This window comes from Panthera pardus, unplaced genomic scaffold (genome assembly GCF_024362965.1).
Source record: "Panthera pardus isolate Hobbes unplaced genomic scaffold, ASM2436296v1 HiC_scaffold_26, whole genome shotgun sequence".
NCBI classification, from domain to species: domain Eukaryota; kingdom Metazoa; phylum Chordata; class Mammalia; order Carnivora; family Felidae; genus Panthera; species Panthera pardus.
In genome coordinates this window covers 14,775,646-14,800,961 of record NW_026526832.1, presented here as the reverse complement: position 1 = coordinate 14,800,961, position 25,316 = coordinate 14,775,646, and the positions used below count along the sequence as shown (strand labels likewise).

The 25,316-nt window shown below is 35.4% G+C and overlaps 1 protein-coding gene across 13 annotated transcripts in view; it reads left to right on the top strand.

The window, feature by feature from the left end:
• BIRC6 (baculoviral IAP repeat containing 6) overlaps window positions 1–25,316 on the top strand; it is a 222,596-nt gene that overhangs the window by 181,547 nt on the left and 15,733 nt on the right. For 12 of the 13 annotated variants that reach the window (XM_053891020.1, XM_053891019.1, XM_053891011.1 and 9 more), the window contains 5 exons: window positions 883–1,093; window positions 14,970–15,115; window positions 15,748–15,858; window positions 22,920–23,137; window positions 24,997–25,158. In XM_053891020.1, the coding sequence (XP_053746995.1) occupies window positions 883–1,093; window positions 14,970–15,115; window positions 15,748–15,858; window positions 22,920–23,137; window positions 24,997–25,158 (848 nt within the window). Of the gene's footprint in view, window positions 1–882; window positions 1,094–12,073; window positions 12,247–14,969; window positions 15,116–15,747; window positions 15,859–22,919; window positions 23,138–24,996; window positions 25,159–25,316 lie in introns of those variants that run through there. The other variant, XR_008418046.1, reaches the window with a different exon arrangement.

Genomic DNA, 25,316 nt, shown 5'->3' with positions numbered 1-25,316 from the left:
TTTATGGCATAACTTTATTCAGTAACTGGGATGGGAAAAAAGTTGTTAGGGTATCTGGCTGGCTTAGTAGAACACGCAACCCTTGATCTCAGGGTCATGAGTTCAAGCCCCACACTGAGTGTAGAGCTTACTTTAAAAAAAAAAAAAAAAAAAAAGAGTCTCGCCGTTGTGGGATTGAGCCTGAGTCAGGCTCTATGCTGGGTGGAGCCTTTTTGGAGATGCTCTCTCATTCTCTGCAGGCATTCTCTCTCTCTCTCTCTCAAAATAAATACACACACTTAAAAAAAACAGTTACGGTTTGCACTGTCAGTGCAAAGCCCCGTATACAGGGCTCAGTCTCACAAACCATGAGATCATGACCTGAGCTAAAATGAGTCAGCCGCTTAACCGACTGTACCACGTAGGTGCCCCTGTTAGTTAAAGTCTTTATCTCACATGATCACAAAAGTAAATTCCAGTTGGAAGAAAACTACAAAACCTAGCAAAACAACTTATAAAAATTGTAGATGTGGTATATGTTCTTAGAGTGGGGCATTTATTCTTCGATACATGTGCTTTTAAGAAAACATTGGAGGGCTGCTTGGGTGGCTAGGTCAGTTAAGCATCAGGCTCCACCCTGAGCATGGAACCTGCTGAAGATTCACCTCTCCCTCAAGCACCACACACATGCGCTGCGCGCTCAATCTCTCTCTCAAAAAAATAAATAAAATAAAACATTTGAACTAATGATTATTATACTTAGCACCTGGTGCTTCATAAACATCAGCATTAGCTCATTTACCAAGTAACCAATCAATCTTAAGATCTGAGTAGAAGCTACATGGCTGTGGACTTTTATATTGGACATGTTCTCATTTTATGCTTTTCCCTTTCCTTTTACAGTTCTTGATATGGCAAGACATGTGCCACTCTATCGAGCTCTGCTGGAATTGCTCCGGGCCATTGCTTCTTGTACGTCCATGGTGCCCCTACTGTTGCCTCTTTCTACAGAGAATGGTGAAGAGGAAGAAGAACAGTCAGAGTGCCAGACTTCTGTTGGTACATTATTAGCCAAAATGAAGACCTGTGTTGATACCTACACCAACCGTTTAAGGTAGTATACTTGGTTCATTGCTCTTGATTGTGCCCCTAACAATCTTTTGAAACTAACTTTGTGGGTTTTCTTAAATGACATGTGCTGATTAAACACATATGCACACAAGCAAGATATAAAACTACAAAGAAAAAGTATCCACCAAATCCTACACTCAGAAACATTTATTTACATTGGCTTATCAGACATCTGCTTGTGCAATCTTAGGGCTTTAGGTATAGAGTTTTTCTTAAATTCTGTCATATTGTACTGATTATACAGATGGATGCTAGTTTTAGTCCATACTGAGGACAAAGACACCTTTCAGTGTCTGTAAATACATTTGGGCTGACATTGTTTTTAATACTACCAATTATGCATTGTATAGAGATGCTATGTTTTACTTAACCATCTGTTAGTGGACATTTGGGCTTTTTTCATTTTATAAACTCAGACATACGTCTTTTGAGGCTTGTAGAAATCTCCACACAGTAGATGCATAGAAATAGAATTGTTGGATTTATGGATTACTCCTATTTCATTGTGATACATGCTATAATCTTTTTTTAGAAGTGAGAAGATTCAGTATTTATTTCTCGAAGTTATAATAAAGTTAGTATTTATCTTCTTGGTAAATTTAATTATTTAGTGAATGTTTGGCTTAAGTTTATACCTCATTAGATTCAGATGATGAGTTCTAAAAACAAAAACTCTTTTTAAGTTACCTGGCAAACCTTTTTCTTCCCCTTAGCAGAATCTGTTCAGTGGTTATCCGTTTTACGTAGATGACCAAATTCTGATTTTTAGAGCATTTATACTGAAAATGGGATTTTATTCTTTTGTCAGTGGTCTTTTGAGTCAATTAATGTTCTTTACCATCTTTGCAATATATTCTACCTATTCTCACGTATTTTTTAAAGATAATAAATTTGAGAAACACAGTAGACCTCAAGCAATGGCAGAGATTTGGTCACTGGAAGAATAATTTTTTCAGGGAGGAGTCAGCTGCTGAGATAATCCTGACTGTTCATTTATTGTATTGTCACTATCACTTTTAAAGCTAGTGGCTCACTACCAGGCAATAAAAATCATAATTTGGACAAAAGATTAAAGAAGAGCCAGTTGGTGGAAACAAAAGAGCTGCAGGTTCATACTACTTCACCAGGGAAGGACAATGTAAAGGTATATTTTCTTTGATAGTGAGATAGTTTCTGTTGTAGAAAAGAGAACATTATGTTTGGTCCCAACCTTCATCGTGTCAGAAATCTAACTGGTAATCTAGGCAGCTGGTATAATTACCTAAACAAGGTGTCATGTCATAATTGAACTGAAGGTCTAATTTTCTAATTGAGCTAATGTCTCATTGAGAAACTTCTAATTGATCATCCCATCTCTACCCTGGTCATCTCTGTTCCTTATTGTACAATAAACATACCGTTCTTGACAAAGCATTTAATATAAAATATGCAGAGCTTTTGAGTATTTTTAGGGGGAATCTTGCCCTGTGTTTTTTTTAGAGGGATCTTGCCCTGTGTTTCTGTACCTCATATTTTTGTGTTTTGAGAGGTATTGAAAATTTTTATGAAATGGAGTGTTTTTTCCCAGGAGTATTCTATTTCTTAGATGAAAAAATTGCGTAACGATTAGGAATGTAGTTATAATTATCACTTTCATTAAAAATAATAATCACAAATTTATGACAGTCTAAATGTGAAAATAAGACCACTAAAATATGGACAACTCTATATTATGTATTTCCTTAAGCTATAATTTCTGTTGGATCCTGCAAAAATGAAGTTACAGTGTATTGAGTTCTAAGGTAATTACAGAAGATGCAGTGATTGGAATTAGTATGCCTAGAGTAGCCTTTTTGTTGCTTTTCCTAAGTTAATATATTTCCTGCTTACATAACATACGCAGTATAATTTTTTAAAAGTAAACTTGACTTCTGTATAAACTGTATTCATAATTCACTGTAAAAATTTAATTTCAGATAGATAATAACAAGTGTCATTTGACTGGAGCTTTGTTTTCTGCTTTTCCTACTGGAAAAAAAAAAATTATTCTTCAAATTCTTTCCTTCCTTCTTCAGTAAGAAAAAAATGATACTTCACACTCTAAATTTTCTATCACCAAAACATGTATGTAAAAGATCATAATGACTGTTCAGAACTCATTTTATTTATGTTGTTTTATCTTTATGGTGGCTCTGCAATAGCTGTTTTTAATAGCTCTGCTTTAGTAATGTAGAAACAATGCTAGTGAGTTTTACCTTAGGATTTGAGTATTCTTCTTAGTCAAGATTGTTCATGATATCTGTTATATTTTACAGCCTCTGTTAGAAAAAGAAACCATCAAAGACATACATGTTATAACATCCCTACTTGCCTTTTGAGGTTTGGTACATTGAGAATTCATTTTCCACTTCACACAGAGAGGGTGAAATCTATTCTCTTCCTGACTGTCAAGACCTAAGATGTATTTCTTTTTATATTTTCATAATGATAGAACTTTAATAAAGTGAGCAGAATTGTCCAGTTTCCTTAAAGAGTTTATACCCACAGAAATGGGCTAAGTTCAATTTTAACACTGTTTGAAAGTATAAAACTTCCCCTCTCCCAACCTGCCTACTTGATCCCAACTGCATTTTTTTTTTTTTTTTTTTAACCAGGATACTTTTGAGAAAACAATGGTCAAGGCAAATATGTTCTGTTCATTGATCACTTTTAGTGTATGTTTTGTGGCATTATCAGGGTTTGGAGCTGTGACTTTAAAAATAATGTGTAGGTGTACCTCCGCTCAGAAAATGTTTATGTTCTTTTTGTCTCTGCTCTCAATAAAAAATGTAAGGATGAATAAAGTACATCTTTTTAGTATGGTTTTTTTTTTTTTTTTTTTTTTAGGTTAAAGCAAGTACTTATTTATTATGTTTATATATTTTATTTATATACCTTATTTCCTCATTTTTTTCCCTCGTTATGCCTTGTTAACTTCTCATATGTTACTTTTTTTAAACCAAGCATACACAAAGGGAATGCAGTTTTTCCCCCTTCGAATGAAATTTGTATCATTTATATGTGACCATTTGTTTATCTTAAATAAAGAAAAAATAGATTTGCTGTGCACTCTGCAGGTCCCTAGATGATGATTGTGGTTACATGTAATGATTTTCATTAAAATTATTTCTTCTGTATACATTTACAATTTTTATCTCCCTTTTGTGGATGAGAGAAATGAGAATGTTTTGCCCCAGTACTGAAAGGAAGTTATTCTCCTGCCGGGAATAACCTGACTGAGATTATTCTGCCCCAACTGATTTTGATCTCAAAATTCAAAGAGTGAAGGAGATGATATAGGTGAGCCGACTCTCCCCCACCCACCCTTTGAACCCTTCTGTAAGAGGAAACAGAAAGATACTGTTAAGAAACTGAAAAGGCACATCATTTACCTAATTTGTGCAGTAGAAATTTGTGATTATATTTAGGAGTAAATAGGAATTAGCTAAATGAAGTGTGCAGTGGCCTGCTATACCAAACTGGGAATAATGTTAGCAGTGAAAGAAAGTATCGCATGTTCAGGGAAACCTGAAGAAATTTGGTATAACTAGGTATGGTATATGCGTGGGAGTTGAAACTGGAGATGAAAGCAGGAGCTAGAAGGTGAAGAGGGGTGTATTTACAGTTACTTGCTCTTAAATGTGGTGATGAGCTACTGAAAGGATTTCAGAGATCTGATCGGATTTGCATTACCCACTTTCTGTGTACCCAAAGGCTCGAGCAAGAGTGACTGCTTAGAGGAGGAACTTGAGTTGTTGGCACAGTGGCACGACACCGTGGGAATGCCTTTTACACCTACTAGTTCTGTAATTACTGAGCTGTTGTTATTATATGTGAGATATAATTATATATGCATGTATACATCAATGCACACACATACATACATCTGAAAAGTAGCTTCTGAATCTTACTTTTTAAAGTAATAGACTCTGAGGCATGTTTCAAATTTCCTCCGATTATAATTATGCCCGAATTAAAACAATGATCTCTTGTAGGTGAGGATAGTTTGATGACTGGTGGGATTGATATTTAGTAAAACCAGAGCACCACTCGGGGAATGAATGTACTTCTAGCTTACTACATTCCTCTTTCCTGACTTGAAGTTGACATTCCTTAGGCAGTTGTTAAATATTGACTGTACAGTTTGCATTAAGAGCTTCCTAAAGATGATAATACTCTAGTATTCTTTTATTCATGATTCTATATTTGTATTACTTACCTCCTTTCCTAACCTGTCCTTTCAAGATTCACAGTTTATAATAACTGTATAGGGTTAATTTGAATCTAATGGTTAACATAGACAAACTGATTAATATTGTTGTAGATTGATTTTTAGTAAGCTTTTAGATTAAGATAAATCAGGGATTAGGAAGCACAAAAGAATGGCCAAAGTGTATCACTTCAAAATAGAGAATTTTACATTCAACACTTTCCTGCTTTTGTCTGAAATAGACAAGATTAAAGGTAATTAGGTATCAGGATTTTTTCAGAAATTGATTTTTCTTAAATATAGATGATATAGGGCCACCTGGGTGGCTCATTCAGTTAAGATCCAACTCTTGATTTTGGCTCAGATCATGATCTCACGATTCTTGAGATTTTTTGAGATGGAGCCCCACGTGGCCTCTGTGGTCACAACTGGGAGCCTGCTTGGGATTCTCACCCCCCACCCCCACCCCCACCCCACACCCGCCCTTCCCTCCTCCCCTGCTCACACTTCTATGTGCACTCTCTCTCTCTCTCTTTCAAAATAAATGAAATATAGATGACATGTTTTGTACATTAGTTCTGTAGCAATTTTAAAGCACACTTCAACTGTGCCTGTAAGTTATGTAATACAATTTTCTACTTAGGTAGGTCATTTTCTTCCATTATTTATTACTTAAAACCTAAACAATATTGGAGCGTTTCATGATGCTACCATTAGGAAATTGTGTAGTTTTTTTCTTGTTCATTTGAAACTTTTTATAATAATTTCAGTGAAAACGGGGAAATGGTTAAACTGTAAATATTGGTGCTATTTAATTTTGCCTCAATAATAGAGTTTATTACTTTATTTCAGAGACATTATTCAAAAACCACTTTAGTCATCACCTCGATAGAACAAAGGATTTCAAAAGTGATAAAGAGCTCCATTTCCTTTACTTGTCTCCTGCGATATACTAGGCACCTGTGAAGAGCAAAAAGTTGAATATTCATCCACACAAGATTAACACTCTAAGTGGAATTAACTCCCTTCGTGGTGGTTAAAATTTTTCATTACCATAAACATTCCATTTCTCAGAAAAACCTTTTTCTTTTTGGCCTAATGCAGAAAAAGTTTACTGGCTTCTCATTTATTTTCTACACAACGTCTTAATTTCTGGCTTTTTTCTTCAGCTTAGTGATTTAATGATTTTTGTGGTTAATACTTTTAATTTTTAGGCCTACAAGCAGTGGGAAGAAATAGTTCCCTAGGGACCGAGAGAGAGAGAGAGAGAGAGAGAGAGAGAGAGAGAGAGAGAGAGATGGAGAGATGGAGAGGAAGTGCATTGAGAATGACAGAGTGAGTCAAAAGTAGAGGGCCAAAGATGTATATATAAGGTGTAAGCAATGTCACCCACGTGTCAAAGACAGTCTGTGATTAGATACTCATTGATGTATAAGTCCAAAGTCACTACCGCTTAATTTTATATCAGTTATAAAAGATTGGAATCTGGTTAAGTGAATTTTCATAACTGTCAGATTGATTGTATTCCTTTTGTTCTGCCAGTTTGAAGTATTTTTGCTTAGTATAGTATTTGTGTTACAGCCTCTGTGCTTTCATTGATTTCCTTTTTTGTTTCTTGAGAATTATCCAAACAGCTTTAAATTATGGATTAAGTTTTAATAAATTTAGAGTAGCATGTAGTCATATAAAAATATAAAGAAGTAATAGAACTTTAACTTCTGTGGAGTGTATACAGTTTCAGAAGTTTTTAAATGTGTATTTATTAGTTTCCCCTGCCGTATGCAGTAGGCAAGAAAATATTTCTTACCGTTGTTTGAAAGAGAATGAAACTACTGCTTAAGAGTTTAACATTAAAAACTTACTAATAGGTTATAAATCTGCACATTGCTCCCCGTCTCCTGATGCCTATGTTGTTCATTATTAAAAACAAAATTTTTTAGGGGTGCCTGGGTGGCTCAGTCAGTTAACCTCTGACTTCAGCTCAGGTCATGATCATGGTTCGTGAGTTCAAGTCCTGTATCAGGCTCTGTGCTGACAGCTCAGAGCCTGGAGCCTGCTTCAGATTCTGTGTCTCCCTCTCTGCCCCTCCCCCTCTCATGCTCTGTCTCTCTCTCAAAGGTAAATAAATATTAAAAAATGTTTTCAATAAATTTATATGAAGAAAGACAAGTCGATTGACCCTTACTCCAGATAGACCACTGTTACTGTATCTTATCAAAATAGTTCAGTTATCACTTAGGCTTCATGCTTGTATAATGGCTATACTTGAGGCTTAGCTGTTTCTTGAGAACACATTGATCAAATGCCAAAGTACAACTTATTCTATTATTTAAGTGATTAACAGTGTGCCTTGCTGGCACCGTCACTGGAGCCTACTACTCATTGGGCGTGGAGCCTGCTTAAAAGAAAAAATTTTTTTTTTTTTTAATTTTTAAGGGGTGTCTGGGTGGCTCATTTGGTTAAGTGTCTGACTCTTGATCTCAGCTCAGATATTTATCTCAGGGTTGTGAGTTAAAGCCCTGTGATACACTCCGTGCTAGGTGTGCAGTCTACTTTTAAAAAAATATTTTGTTTAATGACTAACAAAAAAACTGTAAAAAATTATAAGTTGACTTAATATTTCTATCTCAGTAGCATAACATAGCAATATAAAATGATTATTCCTTATCAAATTACATTATATGAGCTTTATGTTTCAGGACAGTTTCCATGGTCTTTATCCCAGATGCAATTTCAAGCACTGTGAATTGCTGCATTTGAAGTGTCTTGCTAACAAGGTTTAGTTTATAACAAATCCTTCAGGGCACATCCTAACAAATAACCTGTTCCATATTATCTGTAGGTTTTAGAGCTATAAGGGGACTGTCTAGACTTAAGGTAGTTCAGATATTTCTTTTTATAAATGAGGAAAACAAGGTCCATAAATACTTTGGTTTGTTCCAGGTTCTCTGATACTTTGTGGCAAAGCTGTGATAACTCCCAAATATATTTATCCACTAAGTTAAACCTAACTTCCAAAGAACAATTCAGTTTGTGCATCAGTGAATAATTAGAAATTGGAGAGGTGGACTTTTTTCTGAGCTGGTTTTAGATATCTAGGATATATAATTTTTTTTTTAATGTTGATAGTGAAGTAAAATTATTTTTCTAATTAGAAATTTTGCTTTTAGTAATTATAAAAGTATATACAATAATGCAAATTCTACAGAGTTTTTCTGATAATTTCCTTTTACTGACCTTTTTTCATTACCTGAAGAATTTTCAAATCATGATAGGCTCTTAAAAGGCAGCATATTACCTTAGATATGATAGCATTTGTGTTGTGCCTAAGTAGTAATTACTACATTGCTAAAGTAAACCTAAGCCTCACTGTTTTTTTGGTCTCTCTCCTACATGAGCAGAGAGCAACTTTGTATACTTACCACTTAAATGAAGAGTGAGTCAGCATTACCCATTTGATGTTTTTCTTGGTCAAAAGAATTAATAAAAAGCAGGGGGCGGCTGGGTGGCTCAGTCCGCCACCTCTCGATTTTGGCTCAGGTCGTGATCTCAGGGTCACGGGATTGAGCCCAGCCTTTGGCTCCACACTGAGCATGGAACTTGTTTTGAATTCTCTTTCTCCCCCTGCCGCTCTCCCCCAATTGTGCTCTCTCCCAATTGTGCTGTCTCTTGAAAAAAAATAATAAAGAATTTATGAAAAGCATTTCTCTGGTATTTTCTTAATTACCAATGTGTGTGTTTTTCCTCTACTGTCTTTTCAATCTGATTTGGTATCCACTTGCATAGATTAGGGCAGGGCATAGGTGATAAAATTGTTTTCTCTGTGTGATGAAAGAAGCCTCTCCCCATCCTCCACACACTCTATTATTTTCTGTCTCCTGAATGTTATTGCTATCTTTGTATACCTTACATTTCTGATATCTTTAACTCTCCTGTCAAGGGATAGTTAAAGAACTTGTGTAGCAATAGTTGATATTTGAAAAATAAGCAGAAACATTCCCCCTCCCATTTATGACCACTTATTGATCAACATTTTATTTTAGACTTAAACATGAGAGAACTTGAAAGCAACTCATCTTGTTAATGAAGGGATCTGTGGCACGGGTAACATAACATAATACTTTAAACTTTTGTGTGTGTATATATATATATAAACTTTTATATACACACACATACATATATAATCATTTCCATTTGAAATATAATTGTCTAGTGTGAAAATTCATTCTTTTGCCCACAACATAGTCACACTGTGAAGATGTGACCCCTTCAGCTTTTACATATCAGTCCTGGCGAAATTCAGTTTCTGCTGGCTATTCCAACCTTTTCTCTCAAAACAAAGTCTGAGTAAGCCATAGTAGTTTGGTTTCACTTTTGAATCAGTGTGACACTTCATAGCTTCCTTGGAGCAGGGGTGAAGACCATTTATTTTATCTTTGATCTTCTATGCAGACTTTTCCTACTGGACTCTAGTAGGCAAATAATCATATTTAGTATATTTAGCAATTGACAGTTTGACCAAAACTTTGGAAGAGGGACTTGCTGTCAGTCAAATAATCTGAATTGCTAATAAGGATGCATCACAAATGTCTGTGTTGAGTATGAGGCGTTCTGGATTTGAACTTCTCTTTAACAGCATTAAAGCAAACAGCTTTTATTTCCATTTCCCTTAGCTATTTCGAAGCATCTTCTGGTATAAGAAAGTTCATCATGTTTTAGAAACAACTGAATTCTGCGGCACCTGGGTGGCTTAGTAGGTTAAGCATCTGACTCTTGATTTCAGCTCAGGTCACGATCTCACGGTTCATGAGGCCCATGTCAGGCTCTGTACTGACAACATAGAGCCCGCTTAGAATTCAGTCTCTCTGTTTCTCTCTCCCTCCCTCTCTCTTTCTCTGCCCCTTCCCCTGCTCATACTCTCCCCTCCTCCCTGCTCACACTCCCTTCCCCCCACCCCCGCCACCCCCCCCCCAAAGTAAAATAAATAAACTTTTAAAAATAAATAGGGCACCTGGGTGGCTTAGTTGGTTGAGCATTCGACTTTGGCTCAGGTCATGATCTTGCCATCTGTGAGTTCGAGCCCCGTGTCGGGCTCTGTGCTCACAGCTCAGAGCCTGGAGCCTGTTTGGGATTCTGTGTCTCCCTCTCTCTCTGCCACTCGCCTGCTCACATTATGTCTCTCTGTCTCTCTCTCAAAACTAAATTAAACATTAAAAATAATTTTTTTAATAAAATGAAAATAATTTAATTCTCTTGTAGAAATACCCAATTCCTTTTTATCTAACTAAGCAATAAGATTAATTGACCTCTTTTTCAGAGGCGTATTTTCTGTCAGACTCTTATTTTAACAGCCTTAGGCTAGTTCCTCTAGGGCTTCAGTTAGTTACCAGAGAATTTCATTTCTAGCCCTCCTACCTTTGTTTCTGTTGGAAAAACATTTTGTGGTTTCTCCTGTTTTTCCTCTGCTTCTAACACCTACAAAATGAAAGAGGCCTGGTTTCATAACCAAGAAGCATTTGTTATAATCATACCTACATTTTTTTTTAAGTTTCTGTTTTTGATGACCTTGAACGAGTTTCATAGTTCATCAGCCTTTTACTCGGTGATGGAGACAATGATGCCAATGTTTATTTTACTATCTTTTATTTGCCTCAGTTGGATTATCCCTTGGTAAAGCGTATTATTTGTGGCAACTCCATTCCACAACAGCACACAGTACCTTCATTTTGTCCTGTGATGTTTAATCTGACCTAGAAATTATATTTTTATCTAATCTAGAAATCAAGGGTTTATTTTTAAAAGGCTTATCATGCCCTCTGAATATTTCCTTCTATAGTGCTCATTTATGCTTCCCAAGACAATGGAGATTATGTTTTCAATTTTAAATCCTATTGAAAACTAAAACTGACACTTCCGTTTGGGAAGAGTTTAAATAAAAAAAGGGAATCAGAATTAAAAATTAAGGTTTAAACTAATAATGAAAAGCATTCATCTTACAGAGGTCTTTGCTCCATTTACTGGTGCATTTCAAGAATTTTCATGTTTTCTGGAGATAATTAGAAGCAAATAGTTCTCCACAGTAATGTATTTTCTAAATCTTCCTGCTTACTTTTAATTCGTTTTAGACTTCATCCCTGACAAAGAGCTTTAGAACTGTGGAATATTATATGATGCATTGGTTTACAGAGAAGTGTAGAAGTTTCATTTGCTTACAGTTTTAGAATCTTTCTCTAAGATGCTAGTTCTTAATAGTTCTGGAATCTGGACATTTCAGCATGTTGTCTCCAGATTACTTGTTCAACATGGCTGTACTTTTTAAATGTTTATTTCAACTGTTTTGACTTTAGAATTAGGAGTACAGGGAATGGAGGTGATCTTTCTTTATGTTCTACCAAGAAAATAGCTATATTAAGCTATTTTCGGTTTATAGATTATAAAATAACATAATTCTGATATTTTGCATTTAGTCTTACAAAAATCCAACTTATTTTGGGTGACAGTATTAGCAGAGGTAGGGCACTGTAACTGAATATTGAATTATGGGGATTTTTTTCTTTTGTTTTTATAAGAAAGATTTACCCATTTTGCTCACATCCTAGTTCAAATTACATGTCACAGAGCCAAAATTTGCTTAATTTGTTAGCCGTTTAGTTGGAATTCACAGCATAGTGGAAAATGTTTGCAGATAATTCTTGCAATAGTAGAAACTTCAGTTGATTCCTCGTATTTCTTCAGGGCAGTGATCACAACCAGATTCAACGTATGCACAAAGCAGCGGATACCATGGTAGCGGCCGTCGCTGATTGCTTTTACCATGTTGGATCCATTGTCAGTCTCAGAGACCTACTTCCAGCTAGGTGCCTTGAACTCAAATAGCTTTTCCCACAGACTTCAGGATGTGAGCGAAGGTATGGCCTTTTTTCATGAGCTGGGCCTACATATGGGTTGACAGTAACCTGCAACTTTTATAGGAAAGAGACTACTGGCTGTAGTTGGATATCAGACAATGACTAGTTGTGGTCATCATTAGGCAGGGAGTGTGTGTTCTTTGTAGATTTGAAGTACTCTCACCTTTTGGACATTATCCCTTTTTCTCCTGTCTGTTTTTGTCAAGGTTGTTCACATAAAAATTTCTCATTTGAACCTGTTGTAAAGCTCTAAAAGATAACTGCTTTATGAGTTAACCATTATCTTCGATAGGAGATGCATAAAATCATTTCTTTCACACCTTTGGTATGAACATATTTTTTTAACTTTTGTGTATTTTTGCACTTTTTTAGCATCTTTTTAAAATTTTGTGGTCCAAAAAAAAAAAATATACATATATATATATATGAAATTTACCATCCTGACTGTTTGGACTACTTTAATAATAGGAATTTCTCCTACTAATCATCTTTTAAAAACTGGATTTAGGAAATCGGTATCCATGAATAGGGCTTGGAGTTTAGGATGAGTCCTCTCTCCAAGGCTGACTTGCTCTCACTTGTGTTGTGCACTTTACTCTCCATGCCAGCCACTCTTGTTTCTTCAAGGAGAAAACACCCTAATTCTGGAAAAACGCACTTCACTTCATATCTTTCTTCTCTGCTTCGCAAGATGTGTTTCTTAAATGAAATCTTCATTGAGCGTCCAGTGGATCAACTGTTTGATGACAGATTTTAGGAAACCATCTTTATTTTATTGTGGCTATAACCGTAGCTCTTCTGTTTTTGTTTTTGTTTTTCAAACTACTTACTGTTGTTTTCCTGTTACGGTCAGTGATCCTACTACTTAAGATTTTTTTAAGCCCTGGTATCAGAGGGAGAGTCATTTACAATTGGCGGGGGAGTCCTTCTAAATTCAGAAAGTCAAACAGCTTATTGCACTTTTCTTGATTCTCAGTGTTTGACACTGATTGTGAATAGCTGTTGATAAATGCAGAAGTTGAGAATCTGTTTGAGCTTGTCCAGCATTACATCTTTATTAAGAAAAGTATCAGATACTATTAAGCAATAGTCTCCACTTTATTTCATAGCTTTTTAAAAGACAATATCTTATTTGATTCCAGCACTTAGAATGCCTGATATTTCAGTCTCACAACATTCATTCACTATAGTCTCCTTACATATACATGCAAACATTCATGTTCATATACATGTACCTGTGCAGAAATTGATGACTGAAATGAGGTACAACATAACATCCACCAAGTTGGCCATGCGTTCTATGTGATTTCTTATACCTCAGTGGTAACCTCAGACAGTAACCCAGTGACACATTGAGTTGAGCCATCTTGCCAGGTGAGGCAACTATATACCTTCTAGTTAAAAATACCTATGGGTACTAGTTTTTCACACACTGCAGAAATCAGTTCAGAACGCACGCATAATGCTATATATGGTTACCCTTGCTAGCCACCTGAGTGGTGCTTCTTCGTTTACCTCTTAACAGCTCCCTCAAGTGTAAGCACTGAATTGCTTCTGAGCAGATTTTTGTCTTTGTGCTGAAGAATAGTTCGTTTATACATAGCTAACAATATTATTTTGTTAAGGACTCTTCTACCTTCTGCTAGTCTTTTTATAGCTCATCTAAGTCTCCATGCTCACTTTGTGAAATACAGTTGTAATACAGTTGCCAAGTCCTTTTGTTGGTAGGTATACAGCTAGAAGAATAAGTGATGCTGTAGCATGAATATTTTAAACACCTTTATTTACATGTGTTTTCAGTTTGTATTATCTATTTAATGAATTAACAAAAGTGTAAGTTTTTAGTATCTAAGCAATAGTATGATGATTATTAAGTGAAAAATATGTGCTGAGAGTTGAAATACAAAAAAGGATATTGATATTCACTTACTAATTTCGGTGACTCTTACAATAAAACTCTACTGTATTCACCTAGAAAATTTAAAGAAACATTTTGATGCCTTATACACAGAGACATTGTTGTAGTACATCCTGTTAATGATACAGAATTTGATACAAGATTGGGTACATTTTAGACCCTGGATAGAGAATGCCTCTAAAATGATTATGCCCTAAAACTTACTGTTTAAATATAAAGTTATGATGTATAAAAGCACATTACATTAAGATACCTAGTAATAAACCTTCATTTTTACTCCAGAATATATCTTTTAATTCTCCCCTTGGGAAAGAATATACTTACTCTGAGTGAAATACAAATAGTATTACAGTGAAAAAGTATACATATGGTTCTTTGATTCCCAAATCTTAGAAGACAGAGGATAGACCTCTGTCCCTTTTAGATAATGAAAATGATTTCTTCTACTTCCAGGTATTTGTAATTACTGTACTACAGGTACGTTTTTAAAAGTGTGGATCCAAGGACATATCGAGTATCTGGGTGTTTTTACAGTGTTCATTTTTTATTTAAATTGATTGATCACTTTTGAAGGGAAAACCTATCCAAAGCTTTATTTATTATGCTAGGCATTATTCTGTGGCTTCAAAACAACAATGAGTCTAACTTAAACTACTTCTGCTATATATCATATGTATTTCAAATGAAATACACACTATCATTTTGATTTTTAACCACTGTGACTTAACAGAGGTATTTGTTTTTCAATCCTAAAGTCTTAATTTTCCTTGCATTTCTTCCCATATTAAAAAAAAAAAAAATTCAGATCTAAAAGGGAAAATGTTAAAACAGGAGTAAAACCAGATGCATCTGATCAAGAACCAGAAGGACTTACACTGTTGGTACCGGACATCCAGAAGACTGCTGAGATTGTGCATGCAGCCACTACCAGTTTACGGCAGGCAAATCAAGGTACAGAACTGTCCTTTGCTGCTTTTCTTTTGACCCAGAGATGTTTCATTTACTTCTGAAAACTACCTCTCTCTTTTCTCTGTGTTAATGCTTTGCAAGCAAGCTCATTTGCCTAAAAATTTTGTTGCCACGTTTTCAAGTTAATCGTGAATAGTCTCTAATTTTGAAATACTTACCTCTCCTTTGTATGATCACTCACACTAGATTGAGCAGGCAGACAGACATGTCATGAACTTCTCTTCTTCCTGTTGGTAGTTGTGAAATTGAAGAATGCCATTGTACTGGATAGGAAAGAGTACATTTAGACTGGGTGTGAGAATTTAGTTTAAATTAGCATTTTCATGTCTTAGCAGTGTATTATCTATTGTTTTATGTCTGCTGTCTTGCCTGATTGGGTCAAACTAATTTTACAGATTTCACGAACATAAACTTTAAAGTTGATAAGGGTTTTAGCCCTATTAGTTATGTTTATGACATAAAAATCTCTTATACTTAAACTGATACACCAGGAAGATAATTGTGAAGAGTTTGTTAATTTTTTAGAATTCGAACTTTGAACTGTAGAAACTGTTTTTGTTTTAATCTTTTAAAATGTATGCTTATATTATTTATCTTGAAATATTAAATAACAGAAAAAAAACTAGGTGAATGTTCAAAGAAGGTGGCTATGAAACCCAAACCTTTATCAGTATTGAAATCGCTTGAAGAAAAATATGTGGCTGTTATGAAGAAATTACAGTTTGGTAAGTTGAAATTTTAACCTTCATTTCTTCAGATCTCGTTTCATATTGTGTAATAGTGCTATTAAAATGTGTTCTAGTAAATGAAAGATTTTAAAAGTTGTTTGTACCATGAATTCTTCATATCCTCTGTGTGTGTGTGTGTGTGTGTGTGTGTGTGTGTGTGTGCGCGCGCATGCACACACACTGTATGTATACATGCAAACATTTGATCATCTTTTCATCTCTAAATTTATATCTGTATTTATAGTTGTATTTGGAAATCATGATTCAGTAGAAACCTAGGGGAAAAAATAAAGTCAAATGTCAAAAAAAAAGGCGGGGGGGCAGAAAGTAGTTTTCTTTAAGACCTCTCATTTCTGTATTTGCTGGCCAGAAGAAAGCTAAGACCTGGCACTTTGAACTAAGTCTGTTACTCTTAACATTTTAGAAGTTCATGAGATTTGCCTTTGGAAAATAATAGTTTTGTAAAGTCCACTTGTATCCTTTTCTATTCTGAAACTCTTGACAAGTAAAGACTGGTGAAAAGATCCTACCAGTCTCCCTCATAAGGTGTTAGTCTATAAATAAACACTAGAATTCCAAATTTTGGTGACCATTAGTAACTGTTATTATCTGTGCCTCTTTTCCAACCTTTAGACCCAGTCAAAAGACTTTGACTATATGAAAAGGAACACTAAAGCAAGTGTAAAAATACATAAACTTTTGACATACTGTCTTTGAAACTTCAGTGGAAATCATTTAGCTTTTGCTCTACCTTACTTCCCAGGTTTGCAGTAAAAATCACGTGCAGTAGTAATATATATGAAAATGATTTGAAAATGATAAAGCACTCAGGCAGCTTTTGTTTCATCATCTTTAAAAAAAATTTTTTTTAATTTAATGTTTATTGATTTTGAGAGAGAGACAGAGCATGAGCAGGGGAGGGATAGAGAGGGAAGGAGACACAGAATCTGAAGCAGGCTCCAGGCTCTGAGCTGTCAGCACAGAGCCCGATGCGGGGCTCGAACTCACGAGCCGTGAGGTCACGACCTGAGCCGAAGTCGGATGCTCAACCGACTGAGCCACCCAGGCGCCCCTGCTTTTGTTCATTATCTTAAGATTGGAAGAATTGAGATGACGTGTATATACTGTTGTTCAGAAAAAATGTAACAGTTTTGTTTTTGGATAATTGTGCCAGCCACTGATAGGTTGTGACCATTTTGTTTAATAAACACTTAATTCAGGAAAATGTAATAAATGTCAGGTTCATTCAGTACTATGTTAATAACTATAAATGATTACCAAAGGAACAAAAATATTGTCTGCTGTAATCTTAAAGTTACAAGACACCAAGAACAAATACTGTTATACAAATATAACATGAATTATAGACATCCTCAGAGAGGTGTCATATAAAGGAATAATCAGAATTATCAGGAAAAGCCACACCACCAGTATGATCCTTGTAGCCACATTCACTGTCACAACTAGGAAAAGTACTCTCAGATTTTAAGTAGACTTCATTTTTTAAATCTCTCAAATGAAAGCCTTTATAGTTATAATTTGATTAATGTATATTGTTGCAAATCTTTTTTGAAACGAAATTCACTATATTGTGTAGAATAAAACAACTGAAGTAGACTGGAAATATGTCAGGAGTTGTCAGTAGCACTGCGTTAAGATGAAATAATTGATACATATCTCTACTCAGGTTTGTCTGCATACAGTTGAAGGTAACTATTGGTAGCCTTGAGGCAAAACCCAGGTATTAGATGGGTTTGTCTGTAGCTTCACACTTCTGTGTCCTTTTTTCACTTTGTGACAACCTGTTTCTTTCCCTCCTCCTCCAGATTCAAAAGCATAAAGAAACTTTCTCTGCTTCTTTATTGGCTGTCTAATTGTGCTTTGATTCTGAATGAAATTTAGTCTGTGAGTTGCCCCAACTAGGTACCAATGCATGTCTACTGAAACCTTTAATGTCTTACTTCTGGAATAGAATTCCAGAGTGGAGTGGAATAGAATGGAATGGAACAGAATTTTGAACCTCAAGTGGACAGTAACTTTGTTGGGGAGCCATTGAAAACCTGAGTAGGTTAAAAATAAATCCTGCAAAAACTAAGACTTTTTTAGTATGATCCTGGTAGATTTGCCAGAGGACATCATTTGGTTGCTTCCCACTCATGCCATTAGATATAGCACCGATACTTGGTGGGAGTATACAAGAAGGAAGAAAAAGTGGTCCATGGTCATGATATTTTAAGAGTTTAAATCTCTTTTTTTCTAAGACTTTTTTTAATGTTTATTTATTTTTGAGAGAGAGTACAAGCAGGGGAGGGCAGAGAGAGGGAGAGTCCCAAGCAGGCTCCACAATGAGTGCAGAGTCCAATGCTCTATTCCTTGAACCTTGAGATCATGACCTGAGCCAAAACCAAGAGTCAGACGCTTACGGACTGTCATCCAGGCACCCCTTAAGATTTTAAGTAGCATTTTATAAACCACATATGGGGGCGCATGGGTGGCTCAGTCGGTTAAGCATCTGACTTCGGCTCAGGTCATGATCTCACGGATCATGAGTTCGAGCCCCGCTTTGGGCTGTGTTCTGACAGCTCAGAGCCTGGAGCCTGCTTCAGATTCTTTGTCTCCCTCGCTCTCTGTCCCTCCCTCACTTGTGCTCTCTCTTTCTGTCAAAAATAAATAAATATTAAAAAATAAAACATATGATTTGCTGTTACTGCTGAACTTTGGATTTACTGATCTTTAGTAATTGACAGAGGCTTTGGATATAACCAGATTTAGTCTAATTTTTTTAGGTTCTTCATTTTATTTTGAATTTTTATTCAATATTTTTGGTCTTTTGGGGGGCATATAATTTGCAAACATTAATCTCCTGTTCAGTGTTTAGACTGTTAGACTGGAGTGGGAGGTGTCAAAAATAGGGTTGGGAAGAGAGAAGAGGTGATTTTTCTAACCAAGATTTGGTTTCCTTCTACTTGGAAAAACATTCTTTCTGGTGGGTTAAAATTTACATAGATTAATTTTTTATATAACTTGAGTTTATCACTGAAAAGCTGGTGTGGGCTTTTTAGAAATCTTTTAGAAGTGATTATTCTTTCTCTCCCATTGTTACTTATTAGTATATTATTCCTGAAAAGATACCATGGAATTGAACTATCATTTGTGTTCTAATATTGTACAATATCATTTTTATTTCTCTTAGAAATTATTCCATAATCTTTTCCAAGTAGGTTTCTTCTTTGTATACTTTAATTAGGGGTCTGGTTAGCTTCTAATGATACTACAGCCTTTGGCCTCACTAATTTTGACAATCTAGTCTGTTCCTTTATTCTGTTAACATGTTTGTTTTTAATAATTTTTTTAATGTTTATTTATTTTGAGGGAGAGAGAGCGTGCATGTGTAGGGGAGGGGCAGAGAGTAAGGGAGAGAGAGAGAATCCCAAGCAGCCTCTGCTCTGTCAGCACAGAGCCCAATGCTGGGATTGAACTCAAAAACTGGTAGATCATGACCCAGGCCAAAACCAAGAGTTGGATACTTAACTGACTGAGCCACCCAGGTGCCCCTTTGTTTGTTTTTAAACAATACTTCTGAAGAAGCATTATTTTAAGTTTATTTATTTATTTTGAGAGAGAGAGAGACTGGGAGAGAATGAGTGGGAGTCATGACCGTGAGATCATGACCTGAGCTGAAATCAGCGGTCAAACTCTTAACCATCTGAGCTACCCGGACCCCCTGAAGAAGCATTTTATTGGAAATTCCTTTTTCTGGTTATTTAAAGCAAATACTTGAACTTGGTTTATGTGAATTTGATTGTTACTTAATATACATAAGTTTGTATCTTTTTGGACTCCGATTAGTTTCTATAGTATTTTATCAAATTATTCCATATTTATTGTTGCACTAAAAATTACTCTCAAAACTTAAGGTGTTTAAAACCTTTATTATTTTACAATCTCCATGGGTCAGGAATTCAGGAATGGTTCAGCTCACTGTTTCTGGCTTAGACTCTCTTATAAATGTGGCCATCAAGATGTCGGCTGGAGCTTCATCATGTGAAATCTTGACTGGCTCTGGGGGCTGTGCTTTCGATCTCCCTCACGTGGCTGTTGACAGGAGGCCTTAGCTCCTTGCCATGTGGGCCTCTCCATAGGACTTTTTGAGTGTCTTCATACATTGTGTCTGGCTTCTCATAGAGAGCAAGCAAACAGGAAGCCAAACTGCCTTTTATGACTTAGTCTTAAAAGTTGTAAACATTGCTTCTGCTTTATCATTAGAAGCAAATCACTAAGTCTAGCCCATGCTCAAGGAACGGGGAATTAATTTCTACCTTTTGAAGAGGGTGTCAAAGAATTTTTGAAAGTATTTTAAACCATCAAGCTTCTATTAGGAAAATAACGAGTCTGTTCTAGGATTCTAAGAAGAAAGTTTCCTGAAATGTGATTGTGTGTGTGTGGGAGTTAAATATTTTATTGAACTTTAGGTTTGAATTCACTTACTGGTTCAGACCCAAATATGTTTTAATGTCTTTTTAAAGCATCTGTAATGTGCATGTAGTTGAAAGTATTTAGACACATTCCATCTCTATATGTTCTTTAGTTCTTTCCATTCAAAAGTTTCATTTTATCAATATGAATGCCTTATGCTTCTGTATGTATAGGAAATTCTGATTTAAATTATTACCTCTAATTAAGAAATTCAGAGTCCTTATATCAGAGCCAGGAGACTTCTCTCGTACCACATAAAATCATAAACTCTCCAAGTTGGATATGACTTTAAACATCATTAAGTTTTACTACCCAGTGACTTTTAGAATCATTCACCAAAAAAAAATGCATGTTTTCTGTTGAGCTTTTTGGAATAAACTATATTTTCTACCTTTTATATCAAGTACTTTTAATACCATGATTCTTCTACAATTTGATATTTATTGACTGCCTAATATTCCATCATGTAACATACTGTCTTTTAACCAATAACTGGTCCTTCAAGTTGTTTAAGTTTACTTATTTATTTTGAGAGAGAGAGAGAATGAGCGCATGCATGCATGAGTAGGGGAGGGGTAGAGAGAGAAGGAGAGAAAGAATCCCAGCTGGGCTCTGTGCTATAAGCGGGGCTCGAACTCACAAACCATGAGATCATGACTTGAGTCAAAACCAAGAGTCAGATACTCAACAGACTGAGACTGAACCACCTAGGTGCCCGTCCAGTTTTTCAATAACCTTTGCAACATCTCAGTGGCCATATCATTGTTATAAATATTTATATACATTTATGATTATTTCCTCAGGATAAATTAATAGAAGAGGATTTGTTGAGTCAAACTATGTACATTTTTAGGAACTAGTCATTATCTTTGAATATTTTAATAAAGTTTTATTAGATCCTGTTCTCTTATAGGTAGCTATAGGATAGAAAATTTTCCTCCAGTCCTGGGAATCGGCTCATGTTTGTTTCTGGTGGATTGCTGTTTATAAAATTCAAATTTATACAGAAATTTATCTCTGTAGTATGTGAACGGCGAAATTGGGCAGATGAAATAACTCCAGTTTACAACTTCACTGACAGGAAGTAGTTAGCAGTCTTGCTGAGATGTAGTATATGTACTGTGTGGTAAAGTCAGCTTTCAACATTTCTTCTTAAATTAGATTCTACTCGTATAGAATTGGTGATAGTTTCTACAAGAGATGCACCAAAAGTTTATTTTTCTCCCTGAAAGATTTGTTAAATAAAGATTGTGGCACTCCTCTTTTAAACATATGGAATACACAGACCTGTGACTCTTCATAGGTCTTCCCCCTTTTTCTAGATTATAAGCTACTTGAAGTCTTGAAGATTTCATTTCCGATTTATCATTTAATCCATATAAACTAGCCTAGAACCTCGCACTTAGTAAGCTCTTGGTGAAATTTAGTGCATTAATGCTAATTATAATAATAGCATTAGTTTTTCTGTATATTTAGAATTATATGAACATAAGATCAGAAGTTATTGTTGCTTCTAATTGACAGTATTTGCCCTAGTACATGGTTTTGATGTAGTGTTAAAATTTATATAAATCTTTTGTAACCCATTGGTTAGGGTGGAATAATCTGAACTGGAGATAAAATTCAAATCCATTTTTTTTCCTTTCTGTGTGTACAGAGTTTGTAAGTAAAGAATAACTTCAACTCTTTTCTAAATCTGCCTGAATAAATGGTTAAGAATTAGCCCATTAGTTGTATTTTCTCAGAGTACTTAGAACATTACCCTAATAATCTTCCTTTATTGCATTAACTTAAATTCCAAAAGTAATGCAAGAGTAGACCTCAGTCTGGGACTTTGTTTTCCAACTCCAAAGTCAGTGCAAATATATAAAGACCTATTCTGGTTTAAAAAAAATGAAATATAATAATAGTTCTTGGCATTTAGTATTTTGAATTATTTTGGCAAAAATTATACACCACACATTTTAAGAATAAATTGCTTTTTCTGCTTTACATTGTCATAGCAGTTTGATACAGTCTATCAGTGTGTCCACATTATATAGATTAAAAAATCATTTCCTGGGATTCCTGGCTGGCTCAGTCGGCAGAGCATATGTGACTCTTGATCTCAGGGTTGTAAATTCGAGCCCCACTTTGGATATAGAGATTACTTAAAAATAAAATCTTAAAAAAAATTATAATTTCTTCATTTTGCTCCATTACATAATCCATCCACCGAACAGTAGTTGTGACATAAACATGTATAGCTTGCTAATTTTTCATGGTCCTCTCCATTTTGTGGGGCTTAAAAAATTTTATTTTAGTATATTGACACACAGTGTTACATTAGTTTCAGGTGTACAACATAGCAGTTCATGATTTTTGTGCATTATGCTGTGCTCACCACAGTGTAGCTGCCATCTTTCACCATACAACACTATTACAATGCCATTGACTGTGTTCCTTGTGCTGTGCCTTTGGTCCTCTCTGTTTTGGATGAAGGGCTAGTGATTTATTTGTGATCCTTGTCGTTATAACACTACTCCATTCTAGTTCTTTTTCTTTTTTTTTTTCAGTGTTTTTTTTTCTTCTTTTTCTTTTAGATACATTTGAGATGGTTTCTGAGGATGAAGATGGGAAATTGGGTTTTAAAGTAAATTACCACTACATGTCTCAGGTGAAAAATGCAAATGACGCAAACAGTGCAGCCAGAGCCCGCCGCCTGGCCCAGGAGGCTGTTACGCTGTCAACCTCACTGCCTCTTTCGTCCTCTTCGAGTGTGTTTGTGCGCTGTGATGAGGAGCGACTTGACATCATGAAGGTAGAAAAACAACTGTGTTTTCTCTGTTTCTAACGCCATTATGCATACAGTTGTCTATATTGTTCAGATAGTGACTATACAGAGCAGTAGAAGTAGCATGAATTTTAATAAATTAAATAATCCTGTTGGCCATTTTGGACATCATTGAAAGGAATCCTTTTTTTTAATGTTAGAGGTATGTGTATGGGACAGCTCTTCAAAATAACAGTTTAGAAGAAAGTACCAAAATGCCTGCCTTGAGTAAAGGCCATATGCTGCCTGTAGTTTTAAGAGCTGAGTATCACAGGATTTTATGTTGGTTGGTAGGAAAAAATCATAGGACTTCTTCCTTGTCATCCAAGATACTTCCTTCATGTTTTATAGTATCATTCTTCAGAAATTACTTTTTTTTTTATTTTCTAGGAAATTCATGCAGTTACTTAATTACCTAAGACTTACTTAATTACTTAAGATCTGTGAATTAAGTAATGATAGTACAATATCAAATAGTACAAAGATTTGACACCTGCCGGGGAGGGACATGATGGGGAACCTTTCTTTACATTTGTCATTTAATTCTTGGTTTCATAGTCTGTCTTCCTTAGATACACAGCTGTAACTATCAACACATTGATTTGAGGAGCTTTTTTGTTTTTGTTTTTGTTTTTTTGCTTGCTTATTACTTTTTTATTTTGCTCTTTTGGATAAATTTTCAGTAAAAATCTCATAGGCTTTGCCTATTTGAGCACACTCTTGCCTGTCCCTTGTTACAAACAATAGCCAATTATAGAAGGATCGCCTCGGGAAGTATTGTATCACTAAATAGACCACATAAGTTCAGACTTGTGACTTTGTCTCTGGAAAACATTATGCTGTACCTAAAGTTAAAAATCCCAACATGGAGCTCCAAACCTTAAATCGGAGTTGTCACAGATTGAGACTCTTGATCACTTTCTTCCACATACAGCTTTTCAGGATCAGAGACTTTGCAGCACAAGCCTTGCACAATTAGTATCTATTGATTGACTGAAAAAAATTCATTAAATAATTCTGACAGTCAGGGTTGGGTTCTCTGCTATTTTTTGAACTACCAGTAACCCTACAGGGAACACCTCTTGTTCTCTCAAAACCTTTTTATCATAAGTTATTACATGAGAACTTTTCTTGTTATCTATTTGTCTTATTATTCCAGAGAAAAATATTTAAAACTAAGTTATTTCTTAAGAGATTAACCTATCTGAAGATATATTGCAGAAAATTACCTCCATACCTTTTGGATGTGATAATGAATATACCTAAAATCTCAAATCTTTAAATACTATAGAAAATATGAAGGGGGCGCCTGGGTGGCTCAGTCGGTTGAGCGTCCGACTTCACCTCAGGTCACGATCTCGCGGTTCGTGAGTTCGAGCCCCGCATCGGGCTCTGGGCTGGTGGCTCAGAGCCTGGAGCCTGCTTCCAATTCTGTGTCTCCCTCTCTCTCTGCCCCTCCCCCGTTTATGCTCTGTCTCTCTCTGTCCCAAAAATAAAATAAACGTTAAAAAAAAAAAAAAAAGAAAATATGAAGGAAAGCTCCCAGGAAAATAGTAACTTAATATTAAAAGGTATTTGATATTTAGGTAAGCTTTCCTGCCAATAAGGCATCTTTTAATAGCTTGTTTTCACCAAAACTAAAAAACCTTAATCCTAATCTAAACCCATTTCCACTCATGTTGTTATTTTTAACTTTAACCTCATTTTTAACACATTCTGGTAGAGATAGATTCTGTCTATAGGATGTAAGAAGGTTGTTCGTTTTCATGTTGGATTGTGTTTTTCTAAATAGCAAACAATGGTTGGGAATAGTAACAGAGACCTCTGTGTTTGTGTATGCTTACTAGGTTCTGATAACCGGTCCAGCGGACACCCCTTATGCAAATGGCTGCTTTGAATTTGATGTATATTTTCCTCAAGATTATCCCAGTTCACCCCCTCTTGTGAATCTAGAGACAACTGGTGGTCATAGCGTGCGATTCAATCCAAACCTTTATAATGATGGCAAGGTAATGTAATTTCAGCCTTTTGTTTTTAATGCCAAAGTATTGTAACCAAAGGTTCTTTGTAATTTAAACAAAAATTTTCTTTTGGATATCTTCTTTGCAAGAGTTACGTGGCTTTCTTCATGCTGCTCTTTCCTGTATGCAAAGATTAGCCTGGGGAA